This window comes from Lithobates pipiens, unplaced genomic scaffold, assembly GCF_037356315.1.
Source record: "Lithobates pipiens isolate NorthernLeopardFrog02 unplaced genomic scaffold, aLitPip1_a1.2 Scaffold_19, whole genome shotgun sequence".
In the NCBI taxonomy this organism is placed as follows: Eukaryota; Metazoa; Chordata; class Amphibia; order Anura; family Ranidae; genus Lithobates; species Lithobates pipiens.
The window spans coordinates 402,554,392-402,577,178 of record NW_027507764.1 but is presented as its reverse complement, the minus strand read 5'-3'; the positions used below and the strand labels follow the sequence as shown (position 1 = coordinate 402,577,178).

General features: G+C 44.0%; 1 protein-coding gene across 2 annotated transcripts in view; it reads left to right on the top strand.

Annotated features, from left to right (window-relative positions):
* The window catches only part of CEP192 (centrosomal protein 192), a 341,693-nt gene that overhangs the window by 67,136 nt on the left and 251,770 nt on the right, over nt 1-22,787 (top strand). For both annotated transcript variants that reach the window (XM_077492401.1, XM_077492400.1), the window contains exons 7-9: nt 5,175-5,308; nt 16,565-16,636; nt 17,481-17,630. In XM_077492401.1, coding sequence (XP_077348527.1) covers nt 5,175-5,308; nt 16,565-16,636; nt 17,481-17,630 — 356 coding nt within the window. The remainder of the gene's footprint in view (nt 1-5,174; nt 5,309-16,564; nt 16,637-17,480; nt 17,631-22,787) is intronic.

Sequence of the window (22,787 nt, the reverse complement as noted above, 5' to 3'; positions counted from 1 at the left end):
CACGCGCTTTCGGGGTCAGTTGTCTCTACTTTGATTAATGCAAGGAAACCAGCTTCCAGAACTATATATTATAAAGTCTAGAAGGCTTATGTTTCCTGGTGTGAATCCAAGGGTTGCCACCCTCGGAGATGTATCATAGTCAGAATTCTTGCCTTTCTACAATTAGGCATAGAGAGGAAGTTGACCCTGAGTACTGTTAAGGGCCAACACATTCTTTAGTCTGGGGTTTTATGCAAGGGGTGATGTGGATTAATCCACCAGTTAAATCACTGTTGAGCCCTTGGTACTTGAACTTAGTTTTGTCAGTGTTACAAAAACAGCCATTTTAACCCATACAGCATATTCGCTTAGTCATTCTGACAAGGAAGCTGGTATTTTTGGTTGCTATATCCTCAGCAAGGAGGGTTTCAGAATTGGCTGCTCTTTTTTTTTTTTTTTTTTTTTTTTTTTTTTAAAGAGCCATATTTGATGTTTGAGGACAAAGTGGTGTTGCGCCTCGTCCAGACCTGTTACCAAAAGGGGTTTCAGATTTTTGCCTGAACCAAGATATTGTCCTGCCATCGTGTGTTTTTTTTTTTTTTCTCCCCAAAACCATGTTTCAGGGAAGAAAAGTCACTACATTGTCTTGATGTGTTGAGAGCAGTGGAAATCTATTTAAAGGCAACTGCTCAGATTCGTAAGACTGATGTCTTATTCTGCCAGAGGGTCCTAAGAAAGGACAGGCAGCGTTGAAATACACTGTCGCTAAGTGGGTTTGGCAATTTATAATTCTCACTTATGTTTTAAGGGGAAAGATTCCCCCTTTTCAAGTTAAGGTGCACTCTACCAGGGCAGTTAGTGCTTCTTGGGCAGTGCATCACCAGGCCTCCATGGCTCAGATCTGTAAGGCAGCAACTTGGTCTTCATTGCATAAATTCACAAAATTTTAGGTGGATTAAGGCGGCATGAGGATATCTCCTTTTGGGCGCAGTGTGCTGGAGGCAGCAATATAAGCCCTCAAGTCTGGGGGTAACCTACGGGTTGTAGAGCTGCACGTTTCTGGGGAAAAATTCGAATTATGATTCTTTTGCTTAGAATGAAGATCATGATTCTCAAACTGTTCTATTTGAAAAATTTACAATCTCTGAGAACATTAGGTTATCAAACTAAATGGCAATAAATGAAGCCATACAGAAAAGGGAGATCATCACCATACAGAAAAGGGAGATCAACACATGAATGTGATTTTGCATGTTGTGGCCACATCCCTGGATTGTTTAGAACATACAAAGGACTGTTCCTCCCCCTTGGATGGGACTTTTAAGGCCACAAACACTGAAGTGCATTAGAAATTTGATTTGTTTCACATAAGATGGATAACATAATGATCAATGGTTAAAAAGCATAATTTGTTTTGCTTTGTCACATATTATACCACGTCTAGTGGTTTATGCCTTTAAGCATTGATCATTGTTGTATGATCTTTTTCTAAAAAAATCTATTTTCTAACGCACTTCAGTGTGTGGCCTTAAAAGTCCCATCCAAGGGGTATTTGGGAACAGTCCTTTGTTCTAAAATGACTTATGCCATAATACTCTGGCTTCAATCAAACAAAATGTGAAATAAAGAAATTACAATTGCTTCAAAAAACATTCAGGTAACGGATCATCTTCACTGTCAGTGTTGCCTAAGAACAGATAAGAGTGTAAAATCCAAAGACAAGGCGTTGGGATTGTTGTTGCTGTGAGGCTGGAACTGGTGCCCCTTCACTTTGAAAAAGCTACCCAAGGTTCAGGTTGTGAATGCACTGTAGTGGCCACATCCCTGGATTGTTCCCCCTTGGCCTTTGGATGGGACATTTAAGACCACACTGAAGTGCGTTAAATAAATTTCTATTTTTATTTAAAGATAGATTATCACATACAATGATCAATGGTTAAAAAGAGAATTTGTTTTGCTTTTTGTCACATGTATTAAACCACATGTAGTGGTTATGCCTTTTAAGTCTTTAACCATTGATCATTGATGTTGTGTGATCTATCTTTTTATGTAAAAAGTAAATTTTCTAACGCACTTCAGTGTGTGGCCTTAAGTCCCATCCAAGGGGGATTGGTGAACAGTCCTTTGTTCTAAAATAAGCCATAGTTCTCTGGCTTCAATCAAACAAATTTTAAATAAATGACAATGAATTTAATGAAAAACAATGTGAAAGAACTTACTACCTACCTAAATGTTTGTTTTTTTAATGTAATTGTATCAGTCAACAAGCTTTTTGCACAAACCCATAGCAAGCTCAATTCGTGGGTCCTTCGTTGCATTCTCTATTGCGAGATGAAGCCTATGGCCAAAACACTGCAATCGTGTCCAGTATGGCCTTTACAATGTTGCTTCCGTTGTCTGTAGTGATGCACACAAGATTCTTCTCCTCCAATTTCCAGTTGATGAGCGCATCCTTTAATCCCTGCGCCAAAGCTTCGCCAGTGTGGTCCTCAGGGAAGAACCCAGTTTGGAGGCACTGACTTGTCACTTCAAAATCATCATTTATGAAATGGATTGTTAAACTCATGTATGGTTCCATTGATCTGCTGGACCATAAATCTTAAGTTGCTACAATATTAAGTACGTCTCTCAATTACGTTGCAACTCTTTCACAACATTTGACGTACAGACCAGGGATTGCAACATGTGAAAAAAAAAGTATGAAAGGGCACTTGAAAGTGCTTATCAAGGGTTTGAATGAGTTTTTTAAACCCCTCTTTTTCAACAGTGGTCACGGGAGACATGTCTTTAGCCAGGTGAAATGTGATTGCTTCTGTTATTTCTTTGCGCCTGCGGGAATTTGTTTGGTACGGTGTTGCATTAAATGTTCCTTTAATTGACGTTTGTTTCGTATCCTTGCAGATACTTTGTGATTGAGCAGTTTTCTTTTTCCCTACCGTCTCATATTCTTGTGATTAAGTTTCAGGTGATTAAACAGATTGGTGGTGTTGCCCTTTGGTGCACAAACAATGGCTAAACATTGCTTGCAGTAGATGGTTTGCTGAGTGTCATCTGGTTTGAATCCGAAATAAGCCCACACTTGGTAATAAGCTCCTCTTTTTGGAAAAGACTCACTTGCGCATTGCTCTGCCTCTGAGTCTGTGCCTGCGTCAGCCTATGCAGTGTCTGCACCGGCCTCTGCCTCACTCATTTTTCTACGACCCAGGCACTGCAGGCAGCCACCAGTGATTGTGCTGATACAGAAGACCCCATCTGGGCTAAAGAGTCCTGTGTATATTCTCCAAACTGCTAAGGTTCTGCTGCAGCGCTCTCTCTTTCCGTTATATTCAACTGTGTGTGGTGTGGTGGACGGAAGCAGACAGATCTGTTGACAATGTTCTTGTTGTATGTACCTAGAGAAAACAAATTGAGAGCGCACACTGTCATTTGCCTTAGTTTGAAACATACATGCACTATTGCACTGACATTTAAAAGGCAACAGTGTTTTTTTTTTTTTTTTTTTTTTTTTTTGGTCACACAACCTGGTGCTGTCATGGCTGGGCCCCAAACTGCTTGCAGATGACAGTCAGACAGGCTAGGCTATTAAAGAGGGGCATGTGAGGAGTGGACTTAAAATACTGGCAACAACCACTGTCCCTTAATATGTTATGAATATTACCACAGCCGGTCATGGTGACAGTCTGAGTCAGCTACCCATATTGTAAATATTAGCACAGGCAGTCAGCTACCCCCAGACTGAGACTCTCTGGGTCGCACTAGCTGACTGTGGTAATATTCATAATATGGGGGTAGCTGACTCAGAGACTGTCACTTTACTGTGTGTGCTGTGCTGTGGTAATAATCATAATATGGGCATTGGGTAGCGTAGCTGACTCAGAATTTCACTGTGACAGTGAATGTGACTGTGCTGCTGTGGTAATAATCATAATAAGGGACAGTGGTCCACTCCTTGCTCGGCTCAATCACTCACACGCAGGCTCACAATACAATACATGTGGTGGAAGGAAGGCGGAAGCTCACTCACGTGTTGGAATTGGAAATCAGATCTGCGGCGTGCGCACTCACTTCTGTGCTGTTAGTTTCCCGGCCATAGTGTACCGCCCACGCCCAGGCATCACGACTTTCACTCCAGCGGTGTGTGCTCTGTGCCGCATCACGCTCACTGATGACTGACATCAGTTCTGGTTGCTGACGTCAGTGTTGCATGGTGCCGCTGGTTACGTGGAACTGACGGGAATATCAAAATGGCAGGAATATCAAAATTGCGGGTCATACAGCCTGGAGATCGTGGGGGGGGGGGGGGGGTGTGTTGATCGCAATCTTATTACGATTAATCGTGCAGCTCTAATGGGTTGTCTCCCTCCCCTCAAGTAGCATTGCTATGGGACGTCTCCTTCAGTAATTAGGCTCTGTGTCCCATCATGTACGATAAAGAAAATAGGATTTTTATAACGGCTTACCTGTAAAATCCTTTTCTTGAAGTAAATCATGGGACACAGTGGTCCCTCCCCACTTTGGGATTTAAGTATATTGCTTTGCTATAAAAACTGATGCGCTACTGGAAGGAGGAGGGGTCATATAGGGAGTGAACTTTCTGGATTGGTTATACCAGTGTCAACACCTGAAGGTGGCCCATAACCCATTAAGTAATTACTTAGGCTCTGTGTCCCATGATGAACTCCAAAAAAAAGGATTTTACAGTTAAGTTGTAATAAAAATCTTATTTTTTTCCAAGGGATGTATTACCAAATATTAAATTGAGGGTGCTAATAAATTTGTCATGTCCATTTTTGGAGTTGTGTGAAATGTATCAGATTTGGCTTTTTGTTTCTCCACTTTGTCATGCCAATAAAAAAAATGCAATTACAAATGTTTAGGCCTTCTCGTGTTTATTTCAACAGTTTTCTGGCTGAAGTGGTGCATTATTTCACAAATGAAGGTGTCAATATTTTTGGCCATGACTGTACATGCAAACGTTTTTTTTTTCTTTTATACTCATTTTTAAATTGAATGGGTTGTTTTACAAGGTAAGGGTCCACGTATACTTTCAATTTGGGATATTTTCAGGATTATATTCAGATTTTAAATTTGCTAATTGCAGTTACAGTATATGGCTAATTACATTGCCATGTTTTGCTTGTATCATTACTGTTCTTTGATTTGCATTTGTGAGCATCTTATTTTTTTGCTTACAGATGAAGAGCTAAATGATGAAGAATTTTATGATGATGAGTTAGAAGCATACTTTAAAAAACTTCGTCCACCTGGAATGCAACGTGGAGTTATTGAAGGACAGGAAATTCAAGAGCCAAAAAGAGCATCTTTCACGGTAGACAGGATTAACGCTGATTTCTCATGTTAAAATGACTAACTGTTGTGGCTTCTGCCTTACAATTCCATTGACTATCCATTCAACACTGTCTGACACGCACGAAAAAATGTGTTCAATTAATCATAAAGTATTGGTCGATCCACTTGCCAATGTCCACTATCGATTGGATGAAGGGTGTGTGGTTTAAGATTATTTTTATATTATTAAGATCACTTTAGTTGCATCTAGTAATTTGGTCAAATCAATACTTATGTGGCTACCTTAAAGGTACCCACTATAGTGATAACAGCCACTAGCAATAATTGTATGTAAAACCCGGCAGGCTTGGAGTCAATCAACGTGGGGAGAAGAGCTAGGGTAATATTATTTTTTTTTTTACCTAAATGCATGGAGTACACATCAGCTACACCATACTCCTCTGAAGACTGGTTGCAGCAGGTATCCGGGGGCCCTCTCCAAGAGGCCAGGGGATGCTGAGGTTGGAGGGGTCCTGAATACAACTGTTGGAGTAGAACCTAGATGTAGCCCCTCATACAATATTTCCCATAGGGGTCTTTGTGTATTTTTTTACCTCCCTTCACCTTATGGATGTTTTGTACACAGAACTAGAACTTCCTGCGCTGGAGAATAGTCTGTTTTTGAGGCATTTTTGCCTTGGTGGGACCAGCTGTGCAGCTGGGGGTTTTGGTTATCAGTTTGCCATAACCTCAAGGTATGGGCTTGGTGGCTGTTCCGAGCAGGTTATCTTTCTAGTGGGGGCTCTGATTGGAGTGGACACCAGGTCCTTCGGACTCTGGGAACATATTGTATGTTTGGTCGTAACCCAAATGTTTTATATCCAGAAGCTCTTGGGAGGTAAGAGCACTCAGTTACTATTTTAGAGTAGGGTGAGCACGCTGTTCCAAAACATTTTGCCCTTTCTACATTAAGACATTTCTTTTGCTGCTCTTAGGTCTTGGGCTTGAAGCTCAAGACCTTAGAGCAGTAAGGTCTTGGGGGCTCCCGTAGAATGACGGGTCCCCTTCAGCAGTGATGGGTAGGGAAGCCTTACCTATCAATGCTTGAAGGGACACTTGCACTTGTTTGGGATGGGAGGGACTTTTGCTGACCTTCGTGGAGATTTTATTAGGGCATGATGGCTGGCGAGTGGATCCGCAGTATAGTAGCTTGCAGCAATAAGTTAGAATTTCATGGCTTTTCCCTTCCACCCCTCATGCTTTCAAATGTTTTCTTTTGAGTCTGCAAAAAGATTTGCAGACTGTGAAATATTTTTTTAAGAAGGGATAGTTTCGGTTACAGAGGATGAGATTCCATGGCTTTTACTCAAACCTTTTATGCTTCCGAATTGGACAGATGTTCATCCCCTACTGGATTTCTCACATCTGAACAGGGTTACATTCGGGTAAGGGTAAATTCATCCAAAAATAACAATGTCTAATCGGTGCATCATAAGGTACTGTAAGGCCTAAGGGGGGGAGGATGCATAAAACAGCCCCAGAACTCGCCCACAGGCAGGATGAACAAAATGAAGGAAAAAAAAAAATAGGGAACCTCAAACATTCAGGAATAATGGGTTAGTGCAACATTTAGGGGGTGTGTATATGTGTGTATATATATATGTGTGTGTGTGTGTGTGTGTGTGTATGTATGTGTATATATATATATATATATATATATATATATATATATATATATATATATATATATATATATATATATATATATATATATATATATATATATATATTATATTACTGTATAAAAATATACTTTCCTGGCTTAGTGTCTTGCAAGACCGCTGTGACATGACAGGAAAAAAAATAACTACACACATCAAACACAGTAAGAAGCATGGATAAAGGAACAAGAACTATTAAAGAAAAATAATCATTATTGGCATCCAAGGAGACCCAGGATGAAAATGCAGCAGGGTCGCATATGGATAGTATAAGCCCCAGGGTAGAATTGCCAAACCTAAAAAGGCAACCAGGGTAAGTGGAAAGGAACATGTGTTCGGGGGCATTAGTCCTCAGAGGGCCTTCAGGAGGAAGATCTGGTGCACTTCTGCTTGCCTTTCTGTTGCCATTGAGGAAGGAAGGGCAGGCTCAGGTTTGCAGAGGAAAATGGCCGATCTGGCACAGATAATTGAAGCAGTTCCAGCATACTGAGAAATTTTGCTTAGTTCCCCATCATGCGTAATATAGCTGTCTTGCCCTCCATGATGTACCCGGCGTTTGAAGGGCAATCTCCCATTGATATTTTATGGTGTTCCTGGAGCAACTCTGTGAGTGGTTTCAGGGCATGTTGCATGGCCAGAATCTGGTGGGACAGGTCTGGTAGGAGCATGACTGGAACATCATTGAAGAGAATGCAGTCTTGCGTGGTGGCAACTCGCATAATTCCTTGATTTTATAGAAATGCTCCCTGCATAATGTGTCGTGCACAAAGGAAGTATCAGGGTTCCTCGGGCCTGAGGTCCTCTGTACTCTGTCCAGCTCCAAGGGTGCATCCGTAGCTTTCTGTAGCAGCTGGTTAAAAATGGCCATCACCGCTGTAGCAAGATCTTTATGGTAGACTAATTTCAGAAAACACTGGATGCAGATGTTAATGCAGCTGTTCCGGTTCCCGATGTCATCTTGCTGGTACATAATCTGTTGGATCATGACGGTGTGGGAGTTGAGTCTTCGTGGGATTGCAGAGGGTATCTGTGGTGTCCTCAATATTCTCCATTCGGACACCCAGATCCTTGAGCTCATTGATCTCCTGCCTATAGGTCTTTTCAGTGTGTCACACTTTGTTCAAAATCAGACTTGGTGGGCAGGGATCTAATATAGGAATGCAGGGATCGCATCTGTGTCTAAGTCCCAGCCATCCCCAGAGCAAAGGGAGGCAACCCACAAGACAAAGGATCGCCTTGTGGATTATTCAGAGCCTCCTGGGGAGCGGGAACGACAGCGGGAGCTCACCGGCATGTCAGCCATGTAGTCAGATCGGACAGAGGAAGACTGCCAGCGCCATCTTGGAAGTCTGCTTGCTCTGTGCTGTGGCTGAAGAATGGGTGAATAAATGCCCCAGGTCTCCATCTAAACGTCCCCCCCTCCGTTCTTTTTAGGGTCCTTGGGTTTTGGGTTACCCATCCAAGTGGCTGTGAGGCGGTTTGAGCTGTGTGGTAATCCTACGGGTGTCTCGGCGACAGGGAGCCGCGCTGAGACATGTCTCACTGCTCCATGTGCCAAGCCACGCCCTGTACAATTTAAGGTTAGGGGACTTTTGACTCGAAAAAGATTTTTGATCCAGCAATGGCTCCAAATACTTGCTCGTTGCAAGTTTTTGGAGGCATTGCTGGATCAAAAATCTTTTTCACTTTGATACATTACCAAACCAATCCTAGCTCCAGCCCTCTGTAACTGCATTATTTGGTAACTGTGTTCATACAAGGTGTTTGTATGTTGTGAAAATCTTTACGGGATAACACCCTAGTTTTGGAGAGATTTTTTTTACTTCCTGCTTTCTCTCTAAGACAGAAAGTGAAGTCTTGCCTATTTCCTACAGGTTAGTATTTAATAGGAGCCTGGGAGGAGGTCCTATGACGTTGTGGACAACATTTGAAGATCCATGGTGTGCTAGCGAGTATGTGCAAATATCTGTTATTCTAGGAGAATGCCAAATGACAGACACAGCGGTTGACAGATCGGTGTACTGGCCTGCTGCCAGTAATGTGATTGCTGTGGCCAATCACGGTAGATCACATGACAATTGTACACAGTGAATGGCTTTGTTCATGCTATTTACTGTGTAGTATTCTCTGTGATTGGTTACAGTTATCACATGGACTGTGACGGGCCCTGTCTGTACCATGTGTTTTAACTGTTGCTAATCACAATCATAAACACAGAATGAGTGAGTAGTTTTTTAATTCAGAAAAAATGGTTGCTTATAATGGTAAAGTTTGCATTGGTATTGGCAAAAGTTTAGTGTGGTGTGTGTTTGTTTTTTTTTTTTTTTTGTCAACCACAGCTGGATTGTATTTGCCAAATGAAAAATGTCCGAAAAATTTTGAAAAACTTGTTTTTTGTTATGTTAAAACATATTACAAATCTTTCGTTCTAAATTTTAGGCCATTGTGTATACTGCTACATTTCTTTTGGTGAAAATAAACCATATTAGTGTGTTAATTTTAGTCTGTAGGAAAGTTGGTCCACAAACCTGATTTATAGATATAGATTATATCCCTCTAATCTATCCATTTATCAATCCTTAACTGAAAATGCCAGGACAATACAAATATCCCTCAAATCACTTTGTTGGAAAGTAAACGATCCCAAGGCTTTTTCTAAAAGGCATGGGGAATTGACTGAAGTTTTGTGCCAAAATTTTTTTTTTCAATTGAAAACATATTTTTTTTTTTTCCTCTTGGGTTCACTGACTGACACAGCTCCTCTTAGACCATTGGGTTGTTACGCCACCTTCAAGAGAGGACTAGGCATAACATGTAATAAAACTAGAACTTTCTAGTTCCGCCCAAGGGACAGTTCCTTAGGTAACAACCCCACAGCATGCTTTGCAGCTTCAGTTTTTTTCTGCCTAGTGAAGGAGAAGGAACTAGGAACCCCGCGGGCCCATCAGTCTATGGACTTTTCTGCAGAAGCTTTGCTTTTTGCGCAAGACTAAAGATCTTGTGATCTGCTATCAACAGCCGGCTGGGTGACAGGCTGGATATTTTCTTTGCTTACTTACCAGAGCTCCGCGATGGGTCGGCCACGACATGCCCCAACTTCAGGGGTGGTCAGTGAGTGTAAATGCTCCGGGGCACACACATGACCAGGCTACTGATGTCTGCGTCCGAGTGCCACCCTGTACTGATCAGCGATTGGGTTTGTGATGGATTGTCTCCCAGCTCTTCAGGACTGGTAAGTACAGCTCTCCCTGCCTGCGTGGGGCTGAGCAGCTGGGCATTCCCTGGGAGGTCGATTCGGTGGTCCCTCACCTCCCTCTCTTCTCTCCCTGTCCCTATCTCCCCCCTTCCCTGTGGTGGGTGCTGCATGGGCTGCTGAGCGGTGTGTGTGCCACAGACAGGGGCTCTCCGGGGGGGAGGGGTGGGGCTCTCACCTGGACAGGGACTTCGCTGGCTGGCTGTGCCCTGGATATTTGTAGGTCTCTCCCTGGAGGTGTCTGGAGGCTGTGTCTGTTGTTTGCTGTAGCGCTGTTTCACCGCCATTTCTCTGCCTGTTTTTCACTGTCCCTCATGGTATACAGTGCTCGGCGCCCGTTTTTGGTGTGACCAAGGAGCAGCATGCTCTGTGGCCATTTTCCTGTAGTTTGGCGGCCATTTGTCCTTTATACTGGATGCTCGGCATGCCATTTTCTTTCAGCCTGAACACATTTTTTTTGCCAGTTTCACCCCCATTCAGAGCAGCTCTGCACAGCGCGGTATGGTCTCCTATGCATCTGGGAGCTGACGCAGGCACTATTAGCTGGGCGGTGCAGAACAAGTCAAGGTGGTGAGTCCGGTGGGAAAGAGCCCCTCAGCCAACAGCAGTTAGGAGGGTGGGATCATCACTGTCCTCATTCCTCAACAGGTGGCAGACAGGGTAAGGGTCAGCATGGCTTCAGAATCTGGTGTTTCTTCCCCCAAAATCCAGGCAATTGCAACTGGTTCGCCTGCACACAGTACAGTACCTCTGGACGCTTTGTTGGCGGTCCTCAATTCGTTAATTGCCAAGATGGAAGCGGTGCGTTGGTGGAAAGGTGGTAAAACAACCCCCTCCCCCCGTCTGGGGAGAGCTGTGGTGCAGACTCGGCCCACCTGTTCTGTCCTTTCAGATGACTCTGACCAGGACTGATCGGACAGTGAGGATGAGTTCCCGTCTGGGTCCGTGTGCGACAAAATGCTTGTTGGCACACTTATCACAGCTGTGCGTGATACCCTGAAGATTCAGGAGCCAGCAGATCCCTCTGTTGATGTAGTGGCCCCCTTGGGTCCTGTAAGCCAGCCCTTTCACCTAAGGTGTTCCCTTATCTGACTTATTTCAATAAGTTCATTTACAAGGCATGGGGTTGACCACAACTGACCTTTTCGGTCCCCAAATACATGGCAGTGCATTGCCCCTTTTGAGGAGATCTTTCTCAAAGAGTGGTCGGCTCCACCAGTCATGGACCCCCCAGTATCCAGGTTAAACAAAGTAACCACAATCCTGGTAGAGTCACAAAAGAAAATCCCTCTTGGATGGGACTTTAAGAGATCACCAACACCAAGGTACAGCTAAAACATGATTTTATGAGTAATAAACTAACAAGAGACCTATAGACATAAAATGTCTCCAATATAAAAATACAACCAAAAATTGTTACAACAAAACATCTATACGCGTTTTGTGATTCTAATATAGGGCTGGGACCCCCCCACCATACTTGTTGACAGCCCCTTCTATTAGGTTCACGATCCTGGTAGTGGGGACTCTTGCATTTTTAAGGACCCCACGGACAGGAAGGCAGAGGCAGTGGCTTGTTTCTTGTTTACGGTTGTGGGGTCAACCATGCGACCAGTACTGGCATCCGCACTTGTGTCGCAGATACTAACCGAGTGGGCAACACTGTTGCACCGCGAATTGGGAGAACAGGCTTCTCCTTTCTGCGTGGAACTAGCAGACCAATTAGTGCAAGGACTTAAGTACGTTTGTGATGCGGCCCTGGACACTCTCCCTCTGTTGTCCAGGGCTTCAGTGTCAGCAGTGGTGATGAGGCACCTGATTTGTCTAAAATGCTGGTCTGCTGACCAGGCATCTAAGAAAGACCTGATGGATCTTCCCTTCCTTGGCGAAGGCTCTTTGGAGCCTCATTGGATAACCTAAATAACATCTGATTTCCTTAGGCTACAAGATGGAGTTTCTTCCCCTCCAGCATACCCTATTGGGGGCGGTAAGGGACCTGCACAGTCGCAGGGTGTTAGTACCTGTTCCGAAATTGGAACGTTTCCAGGGGTTCTACTCAAACCTGTTTGTAGTCCCCAAAAAGGAAGGTGTACATCCAATCTTGGACATGAATGCCCTCAATTACTTTGTAAAAGTACAGAGGTTAAGAATGGAATCAGTTCACTCAGTAGTCGCACTCCATCAAGGGGACTCCCAGGCATCTTTGGACATCCAGGATGCGTACCTGCACGTACCCATATGCCTTCGGCATCTGAGGTTTCTGCGATTTGCAGTTGGAGAAGCCCACTACCAGTTTGTGGCTCTCCCCTTTGGTTTGGCATCGGCCCCCTCGAGTCTTGGCTCCTGTTTTGGCGTTGCTGCGGCAACGCGGGATCGCAATCATGGGTTACCTAGACGATCTCCTTCTGAGAGCATCTTCTGCCTCAGAATTAACGGCGAATGTGGCAATCACCATGCAGACCCTGCAGGAACCTAAAGTCGGTGATTGTACCGATTTAGTGTTTGGAGTACCTAGGCTTACTGCTGGACTGCATGGGAACGAGAGTGTTTCTCCCTTCAGACAAGCTGCAGACTCTGAGCCGCGGTAATACTGTTGATGAACCGCAGGTGGTCGTCGCTATGCTTGCTACAGCATGCGAGTCCTGGTACTCATGGTGGCCTCCTTCAAGGCAGTACCGTACCCCCAGTTTAACTCCAGAGTCCTGCAGAAGGAGATTTTGACAAAATGGGACAAATCTTCGTTGTCCCTGGATCAGCAGATTCAGGTGAGCCAGTTAGGGATTCCCTGCTCTGGTGGCTGTGGTCCCCGGCACTTCGGTCCTGGAAGTCGTTCCTACCTCTGAAATGGACAGTGATCACAATGGACGCCAGCCTAACTGGCTGGGGTGGAGTAATGGGAGTTCAGTCGACCCAGGGCCTCTGGTCATTGGAGGAATCCAAGTTGCTGATCAATCTGCTTGAGTTGAGAGCTCAGATCAGGCTATGCCTTTCCACATGGTCGATAAGACTTAAAGGCTGTCCGATCAGGATCCAGTTAGACAACGCCACGGTGGTGGCATATGTCAATCACTAAGGAGGGACAAGAAACTTGGCTGCCGCACGGGAGTTCGCTCACCTCCTTCAGTGGGCAGAGCAACCTGTACCGGCCCTGTCAGCCATTTACATCCTGGGAGTGCCGACCTGGCAGGCGGACTATCTGTCGCCAGATGTGGGACCCAGGAGAATGGGCTACTGTGCCTGCGATGGGGCACCCCAGACGTGGATCTTCTTGCCTCCTGTCTCAATCGGAAGGTACCAAGATTTGTGTCCAGGACGAGATCCTTGAGCAGACACGCTGGTGGCTCCGTGGGATCAGTGCCAGCTTTTTCTCAGCTGAGTGTTGCTACATCTGCTCCGCAAAGTAGAGGCCGAGGGGATTACAGTGATATTGATTGCCCCAGATTGGCCCCAGCGTCCCCGGTACGCAGACCTAGTGCGCCTTGTCGCAGACGCCCCCTGGTGACTGCTGTTACGAGAAGACCTGCCTCAAGGTCCAATTCTCCATCCTGCTTTACCATTGTGGGTTTTAATGGCATGGCTATTGAGAGCCAGGTGTTGAGGAACCGGGTCTTTCGGACTCTGTGATTCCAACTATGTTGAGAGCGTGGAAATCTTCCTGTCGAAAGATATAACATTGTACCTGGAAGGACTACATCTCCATGTGTGAGGAGACAGGATGGCATCTGCGTTCCTATTCTATTTCCAGGATCCTGCTGTTTCTCCAGCAAGGAGTAGACCAGAAATTGGTGTCAAGTACCATTAAGGGACAAATATCAGCTTTGGCTGTCTCTTTTCAGCGACCCCTGGCATCTCACTCTCTCTAGTGAGCACTTTTGTTCAAGGGGTCCGACATGTAGTTCCTCCGGTGCGTCCACCGCTTCAAAAACCGCCATTTGAAAATATCAGAGAGATCCATCTGACTTTACCAGAAAGTTGTCTTTCTAGTGGCCATTACTTCGGCCAGGAGGGTTTCCGAACTGGCGGCCTTGTCTTGCAAGTTGCCCTATCTGGTTATCCACAAGGATAAGGTGGGGTCTGCGTCCGCAACCTTCTTTTCTGCTGAAGGTGGTTTCCGCGTTCCACATCAATGAAGACATTGTGTTACCATCTCTGTGTCCTAAACCGACACATCCTAAAGAGGTGGCCCACCATTCCCTGGATGTGGCACGTGCTCTGAGGGTCTATTTGTTTGCTACGGCTCCCTTTCGGAAGTCAGACTCCTTGTTTGTTTTGGTGGCTGGTCCGAAAAAAGGCATGGCGGTCTCGTCGGCCACCATTTCCAGGTGGATCAGACAGTGTAGTACAGGCCTACACCTTGAAGGGGCAGGTTCCCCCCTTTCCGGTTACGGGCCGCACTCCAGGAGGGGAATCGGAACGTCTTGGGCCTCCCGAAATCATCAAATGTCTGACGCTCAAGTGTGTAAACCGGTGACCTGGTCGACTGTTCACACCTTTACAAAATTCTACAAGGTATATGTCAGTGCATCGGCTGATGCCTGTTTTTGCCACAACGTTTTGCAGGCGGTTGTATAATTGCAATTGCACTTACATTTTTTTTTTGCCTGGTTTTTGGTAAAAACACAGTACTTTTAAGTAAATGCACTGTTGCATTTTTTTTTACTGCAGTTCTGATGTGTTTGGGGGGTATTGACTCCCATTTGAGGAGCACCCTGTTTTTTATGGGTAAAGTTTTTGGTTATTCCCACACACTGTTGTTTTTATACTAGTTACCACATGCCATTGTGGGTGAAGTGTTTATGCTGTTTTCCCACCTCTCGTTTTGGCACTGCTTGGGGACGTCCCAATGGTCTGAGAGGAGCTGTCAGTCGGTGAACGTAAGAGAAAATAGGATTTTTTTGTACTCATCGTAAAATCCTTTTCTCTGTAGTTCACCGACTGACACAGCACCCGCCCCTTATATTTTTCTCTACATTATACTGCTTGTTTACGTACTGAAGCTGCAATGCAGGCTGTGGGGTTGCTACCTAAGGGACCGCCCCTTGGGCGGAACTAGAAAGTTCTAGTTTTATTATTACATGTTATGCCTAGTCCTCTCCTGAAGGTGGCGTAACAATCCAATGGTCTAAGAGAGGAGCCGTGATAGTCGTCAGTGAACTACAGAGAAAAAGATTTTACGGTGAGTACAGAAAATATTTTTTTTCTAATCGTGCTGTGTTCACTATTGTGATTAGCTGTGATCTTACATAGCTGATCACATGGTACAGATGGGCTGGGATTTGGCCCTGCCTATACCATGTTATAACTGACCTATTACAGAAATCAGTACAACCGTACACAAAGGGATGAATCAAAGCCATTTATTGTGTAAAATTTTTATGTGTTCTGCTTTAGTCACAGCAATCACATGGTACCAGCAGAGGACCAGTACACTGATCAGTCACCGGCTGTGTTCGCTGGCACAACTTCTGGGAAATGGTGCCGGAGCGTGGCGTAATGCTGGGAGGACGCCATATGCAAACTGTTAAATAAGAAGGCTATTTGTGTGGGGAAATATGATAATGTCACACATACAGTGTTGCATGATTACGCAATTGCCATTCAAATTGTGACAGTGCTGAAAGCTGAAAATTGGCCTGGGCGGGGTTGAATGTGCATGGTAATTAAAAAAAAAAAAAAAACGCCTCTCCTAAGGTAGATGAAATGCCTACTTATGTGTGACTTCCCTTTTCTGCAAATGTAGTGTTATCGGTGTCACACCATCGCTCTTCTTTATATAATTTAAGGCTGGATTCACACTGGTGCGATCAGATATTGCATGTGATCTGCACCGCATTGCTGTGCACATCACATGTCATGTTGGTACAATGTGAATTCAGCCATACAGTTTGTTTAAATTTGCATTGCATTCAAACCAAAATGGGACGGACCCTTTTTTCGGTCTGCACTGGAATCAGATTGCATGGGTGTTAACACCCATGCGAGCCGATTTCACAGTTCATACTGCAATCTGTCAATTGATTTGTGGGTGTCATTCATTAACTTTACATTGACATCCTTAACGGTTTACAGAGAGCACTGTGGGCTGCCTGAGAGATGCGATGCAGGAACCCGCACTGGAATCATGCTGGTCCTCACAGCGCATAAGTGTGACTTGCGCATAAACTACTAAACCAGAACAAATACAGTACACAAATGCTCTGGATCAGTGACTCAAAGAATTTGTTAGAGGGTAATCATAACCGCCAAACCACTAGCTATCCAATGTTTCATTGTATTAATATAAAATCAAGATGTTCACAAGGCTTTTTTGTGTTTTTATCAGGCAATGAACCGATTTATAGACAGAGCTACAAATCAACAACCTAATGATCTTCAGTATGATGATGACTTTGAGGTACTTTTTAACATTTTAAATTTCTTAATTCATTTTAAAAAAGTACTATATTTTAGGGCTGTTAATGATTAAAATTTTCCTGTTCGATTAATCATTTTTTTTTAATCGATTAATTATAACGCATGTACAGATCTTAATACATTTAGCTGATCTCCTTGCATTGTAACTCTGTATTAGTCGGTGTTAAATGTGGTATACGTTATGTACAATCACCCGACACTAGTTAGTGTCCACAATCCATGACTTAACTTCACAGTTCACACAAATACATTTTACATTCAAAGTGTAGCACTGACGTAAGTAATTTTTTTTCCCCACCATAGCATGACAATCCCTCCACCTCCGGTCCAACTAATCACTCTCGCCTTATGGCATGGACAAACAGGTGGTCATGCAAGCGGGTATCAAAAGGGTTAACACGGACCATAAACTTCTCTCACGTCTCCTTAGATCTTTTCTTTCTACCCATGACCTGGTGTCCTGAGCTCTAAGTGCTTTTTTTGATCAAAAAAATGAATCAGGGAATTAATCTTTAATTTCCACAGCCCTACTATATTTGCCAAGAGATGGCAAATGCAGAATAATAACTTGTACAGATTCTTGAGGGATATATAAAGTGTCTTGTACTTTTATATTTAATGTAATGCAATCAATGCATATGTGGTAACTGTAAACGAACAACATTATAGTTACAAATGTAGAGTCAGTTTGTATATATTAGATACCTTGCGACCATAGCTAATGGTATTTAAATTGCTTTGATTATATTCATATTTTTTTTTATTTATTTATTTTTTTTTTTGAGTTAATTTAGTAGCATTTCTTGTTTCCTTCTGTATCCCAGGAGGACTTCCAGATGCTTCAGGTCCGGCTTGCAGCAACAGGAATGGATTCCGCTCCAGCTAGTGATGATGACCTAGAATATGAGTTGGATACAGTTTCACAGCAAGCCTTACAAAGAGAGCGCTTCCTAGAGAATACAGCAAGGCATTTGGTATAGATATCTTGTATAACTTTTTTTCTCTTTCAGTCGTGTGTTTTTTGTTTATTTAAATTTTATAACCGAATCAAGGTACAAATTAGTATTTAGACTAACACGTAAATTGAGGAAATGGCAAATAACTGTAATCTATATGGTAAACTGTGAATAGCAGTAAATGGTGGACAAGATTCTATACAAGTTAACTACTACTACTCTTTCTGAGATTTGTTTTACATGTTAAAAACAGTTTTCTCTTTCGTTCATTGATGGACACAGCTCCTTTAATTCTTGACCTTAGGGTTATCACGCCACCTTCAGGAGAGGACTAAGCAGAACATGTAACGCATGTAAAAACAGGAAGACTGCACAGCACCGCCCAGGGGGTGGTCCCTTTGGCTATAACCCCTCACCCTGCTTCCTGCAGCTCAGTTTTTATTCTGCCTAGTATAGAAGGACCTGGCTCCTTGAAGGGGGGCCATTGGTCCTGGGATTTTTTTTCATATTTTTTTTTCTTGCCTCTTCTTTTTTTTCTTTTGAGAATTTTTTTTTTTTCAAAGGGCAGACCACGGCCACTCAGCGGAGGATTCCCCCCCCGGCCATGCTTACAAGTCCACAGGACGCCTCTAAGCTTGGGAAAACACCTTCCTTGATAGGAAAGGGGGGGGGGCGCGGCTAGCGGCGTCAGGTCCCGCCACACATGGAGGAAACTGGTCTCAGTGCTGTTTGTGTGAAAACTGCTGCTGGCTCTGGAGGGACAGAGCAGGTGGATGGCTTGGTCAGGTTAGTGTGCACAGGCTTAGTCCTTTGGCACATTATACTTTATTGTAGCTAGGGTTAATAGCAGATAATGGTGCTGAACTATAGGCTAGCAATGTACATTCTTTTGCATAGTGCCTCTGCTTTATGCTTCAGGCTATGAATGGTAATGAGACCAGGAACCTCTCCAAAAGTTCATTTGTTTGCACTGTAAACTAAATATATTTCCAAAAGAATGTCATCTTCCTCTCAGAGGGATATGGCTAGTCTAATTGAGCCATCAGGGGTAGAACACTTCAGTCCCTGTATATATCAGTCAAACAAGTTTTGTTTCTTCTACCATTTAAAAGTTTGAAAAGAAGATTAAGGCTATGATGTCTTTCCATAGTAGGACTAAACATAGCAGATTCCCATCTAGTCCTCAGGGCCCTTTTGTTGAGGTGCAGGAGGCTGGGGATCAGGTAGATTTTCCCAAATATTGGAAGATACTTATTTTTCCTCTTCGGAGGATCCTAATATGGAAGGAGTAGCTTCACAAGTCTGGTGCTTGTGTACTCCCTTATTTAACCCTTTTGTTGCCTACAGCACAGGCTCTTGAGTTATCTACCTCTAATTGGGTTTGTTGGAACCTCCCCCACATGGGGATGTTTTTTTCCTGTTCATGTATAGCTTATGTATTCTAAATGGGAACATTTCTATGAAGAAATGGGTTCCAGCAATTGATGCTGCAGTCACCTCAGTGAGCAGAGTCTCACATGTCCGGTGGATAATGCACTAATGTTAAAGGATCCAGCAAATTAAAGTTGGAGCTTCCTTTTTAAGTCGAGATGACTTTTGAAGTTCAGTAGCGCAGCTGGTTCTTGCTGCAATTGGTGCATCTCAGTCCATTAACCCTTTCACCATTTTGGTGGAGCACATTTTGCGTCACGCTAACTCATTGAAAAATGTGGACTCCAAAGGGTTAAGGAACAGTTTGTGAAGATACCTGAAATTCTGCCTGATTCAGCAGGCCCAGCAATGGGCTGGTGTATCTGGCGCACTATATCTCACAGTAGATGCTATGAAAGACTATATCGTTTAAGCCTTATGGCTTATGCTTGGACTAGTGCATTCTCGCAGAGTTCTGTGTCTGAAATATTGATCAGCCGAAGCACCATGTGAAAGCTCTTAGCCAGTTTGTTTCCCTTCCTGGGGTACGGCTATTTAGAGTGGATTAGTACATCCAAAAGACCTCTAATAGGGTAAAGCTCTCTTTAGCAGTAAAGAGGTTCAAACATTTCTCCTTTTATCGTGCTGCCTCTCCTATGCCTGGGGCATCTGCCTCTAGGCAGTCTTGATGGCCTCAAATGTCAGGTTCAAGGGAAAGTCCCCAAGGGCAGCACCAGGATCTTGGGGCAGAAAGCCCACAAAGCAGAATGCTAAAGCCTTCTCATGAAGGGGCACCCTCAATCGTTCAGGTGAGGGGAAAGATCCTGCAATTCTCAAGATCTGGCAGGAACAATGTCAGGGCATTGGATGGATTTCTGCAATTTTTTTTCTCTAGGTTACAACTAGAATTCCGCGAGCCCGGATGGCTCAGTCGTTGGAGCGTCAGACTTTTGATCTGAGGGTTCCGGTCCCTGTTTGGATGCTGCCTGTGAGGTCCTTGGGCTGCTGATGGGACAGTCTTTATGCAAGAGTTTGCGTATAGAATGTTCCTAAGGATCCAGAGAAAAAGAGGAGATCTTTCTGGCTTCTGGATAAGCTGTTATCCCAATCGGTGATATCAGATGTTTCCTTAGTGGAACGGGGTTTTGGCTCAAACTTTTTAAGGTTCCAGAACCAGCGGTAAGACCCATTCCAGATCTCGAAGATCTGAATTGGCACTTAAACATCCGATCCTTTCATAATTTGATCGGCTGTGCCTACCCTGCAAGGAGGGGAGTTGCATATCTCCATGTGCCATATTTTCCAGAAATGTCTGCATTTTTTAAATATAAAATGTATCTTTTCAGTTGTGGCCCTGCCATTCGGCTTAGCCACAGTACCATGAGTGTTCTGAAAGATTCTGGCACCTCCTTTAACCAGATTAAGGGCTCAAGGCATAGCGGCCCTAGCCTATTAGAAGATCTACTTTTAATAGATCATTCAGTCTCAGGTCTAAAACCAGTCTGATCTCAACCCGTAAATATCTGAAATCTCTAGGTTGGATACTCAACCTTGGAAGATTCTCCTTAAAACCATCAAGGAGATTACAGTTCTTGGGGCCTGGTTATAGATACCATACAGAAGAAGGCATTCTTACCTCAGATAGGAATCGGTTTCCATTGTAGGACTAAGTCCACTTATCAAAGCAAAGGAAAATTCCTTCATTCAGCTGTGCAGGAGATTTTTAGGGAAAATGGTGGCCTCCTTCAAGGCCGTCCCTTACGCGCAGTTTTGCTCAAGAACTGCTTCAAGACGCCATCCTGTCGGTCTGGAATAAAGAGATTCAGGCCTCGTTTGTTTCCAATACACCTGGTTCGGAGCCTAAATTGGTGGTTGTTATCCATCAAAAGGGAAAATCTTTATCCTGGAAGGTGTTAACAGATGGCAGCCTTCTAGGCTGGGGAGCAGCCCTGGAAGAAGATTCTGTCCAGGGGAGATGGTCTAGGTTAGAATACCTTGCCTATCAACGTTTTTTTGGAAGTTTCAGGCAGTACGTCTGGCCCGAGAATCTTGGCGGTCAGACTACAGGACTGTCCTGTCAAGATTTAGTCTGAAAAGGCCACGTCGTTGGTTTATATCAATCACCAGGTGGGCACGAGTGGTCGTGCAGCCCAAAAAGAGGTGAATAATGTTCTAGCTTGGGCAGAACACAACATTCCTTGCCTATCTGCAATTATCATTTTTCAGGCGTACTACTTGAGTCGCCAAACAATTATTTCCAGGAAAATTATCTCTTCACCCGGACATCTTCTTAGTGATATGTCAGATGGGTTATTCTGGACATGGACCTATTCGCGTCCAGACTTTTCAACAAGGTCGACAACTTTGTTGTGATCAAGGGGTCTGCTAGCAGGTGGAGCAGACGCATTCGTTTTCACTGATCTATGCATTTCCTCCAGTTCTGCTACTTCCGTGCCTTCTCCGCAGGATTACGCATGAACAAAAGGAGGTGATTCTGGTGGCCCCAGCGGGTCCCAGAAAATCTTGATTTACTGAGATCATAAAGAGCAGTAGGATTCCTTCAGACTCTGCCATTATAGCCAGACCTTCTTGCACAAGTTCTGGTATTTTATCCTACCTTACGGATGAAAAATTTGACAGGTTTAATCCCACTCTATAAAAGATCGTGGGTGATCTAATTCGGTAGTGTCTACTTTGATTAATGCCAGGAAACCGGCTTCCAGAATTACTTACTATAGAATCTGGAAGGCACATGTTTCTTGGTGTGGATCCAGGGGTTGCCACCCCAAGAAGTATGTCATAGGCAGGATTCCAGATGTCTTGCATATGGGATCTGAAATTAAGCTGGTCTTGCCTTCTATAAAGAGCCAGATCACGGCCTTGTCATTGTTTTTTCCTATGGCCTCTTGCTTCCGACTCTTGGTACGTAGCTTGGTCAGGGGGTAACACAGTTTATTCCCCCTATCAAGGCACCTCTAAATCCTTGGGTTTTAAAATTGGTCTTATCGGCGTTGCTGAATCAGCTGTTCGAACCTTTACGAGAAATTGCCTTGGTTCTTTGACACGAAAGATAATCTTTTCTGGTTGCCATTTCTTCTGCTAGAAGAGTATTGGAACTAGCGGCTCTGTCTTGTAAGAGCCATATTTCATCATGCATAAGGATGAAGTGGTTTCATGTCCTCACCCTGAATTCCTACCAAAGTGGTAACAGGTTTTTAATTTAAACCAGGATATTATTCTTCCTCCTTTTCCCCAGAGCCTTAATCTAGGGAAGAGAACGCACTATATTCTCTTGATGGTAGTTAGAGCGATCAGAGTCTATTTAAAGGCGGCCGCTCAGGTTCGCAAAACACACAGCTTTTGTTTGTACTGCCAGAGGGTCCAAGATGTGGACAGGCAGCATCAAGATCCACTATTTTCCAAATGGATTTGTCAAGTGATTGTTCAGGCTTCAGCTTGAAGAAGGAAATTCTTCCTTCTCAGGTTAAGAGCACACTCATCCAGGGCGATTAGTCCTCTGACCTCCTGTTTTTGTTCTGTCTCCCCCCCCCCCCCCCCCCCTTCAGTTGCCATTGCTATGGGACATCCAACATAGTAATTACTATGGCTCTGTGTCCCCTGATGTAAGAAAAGAAAATAGGATTTTTATAACAGCTTACCTGTAAAATCCTTTTCTTTGAAGTGCATCAGGGGACACAGAGGTCCCTCCCACTAATGGGAGGAGTTATATAGGGGAGTACACTCCTTCTAGGGGCATGCCAGTGC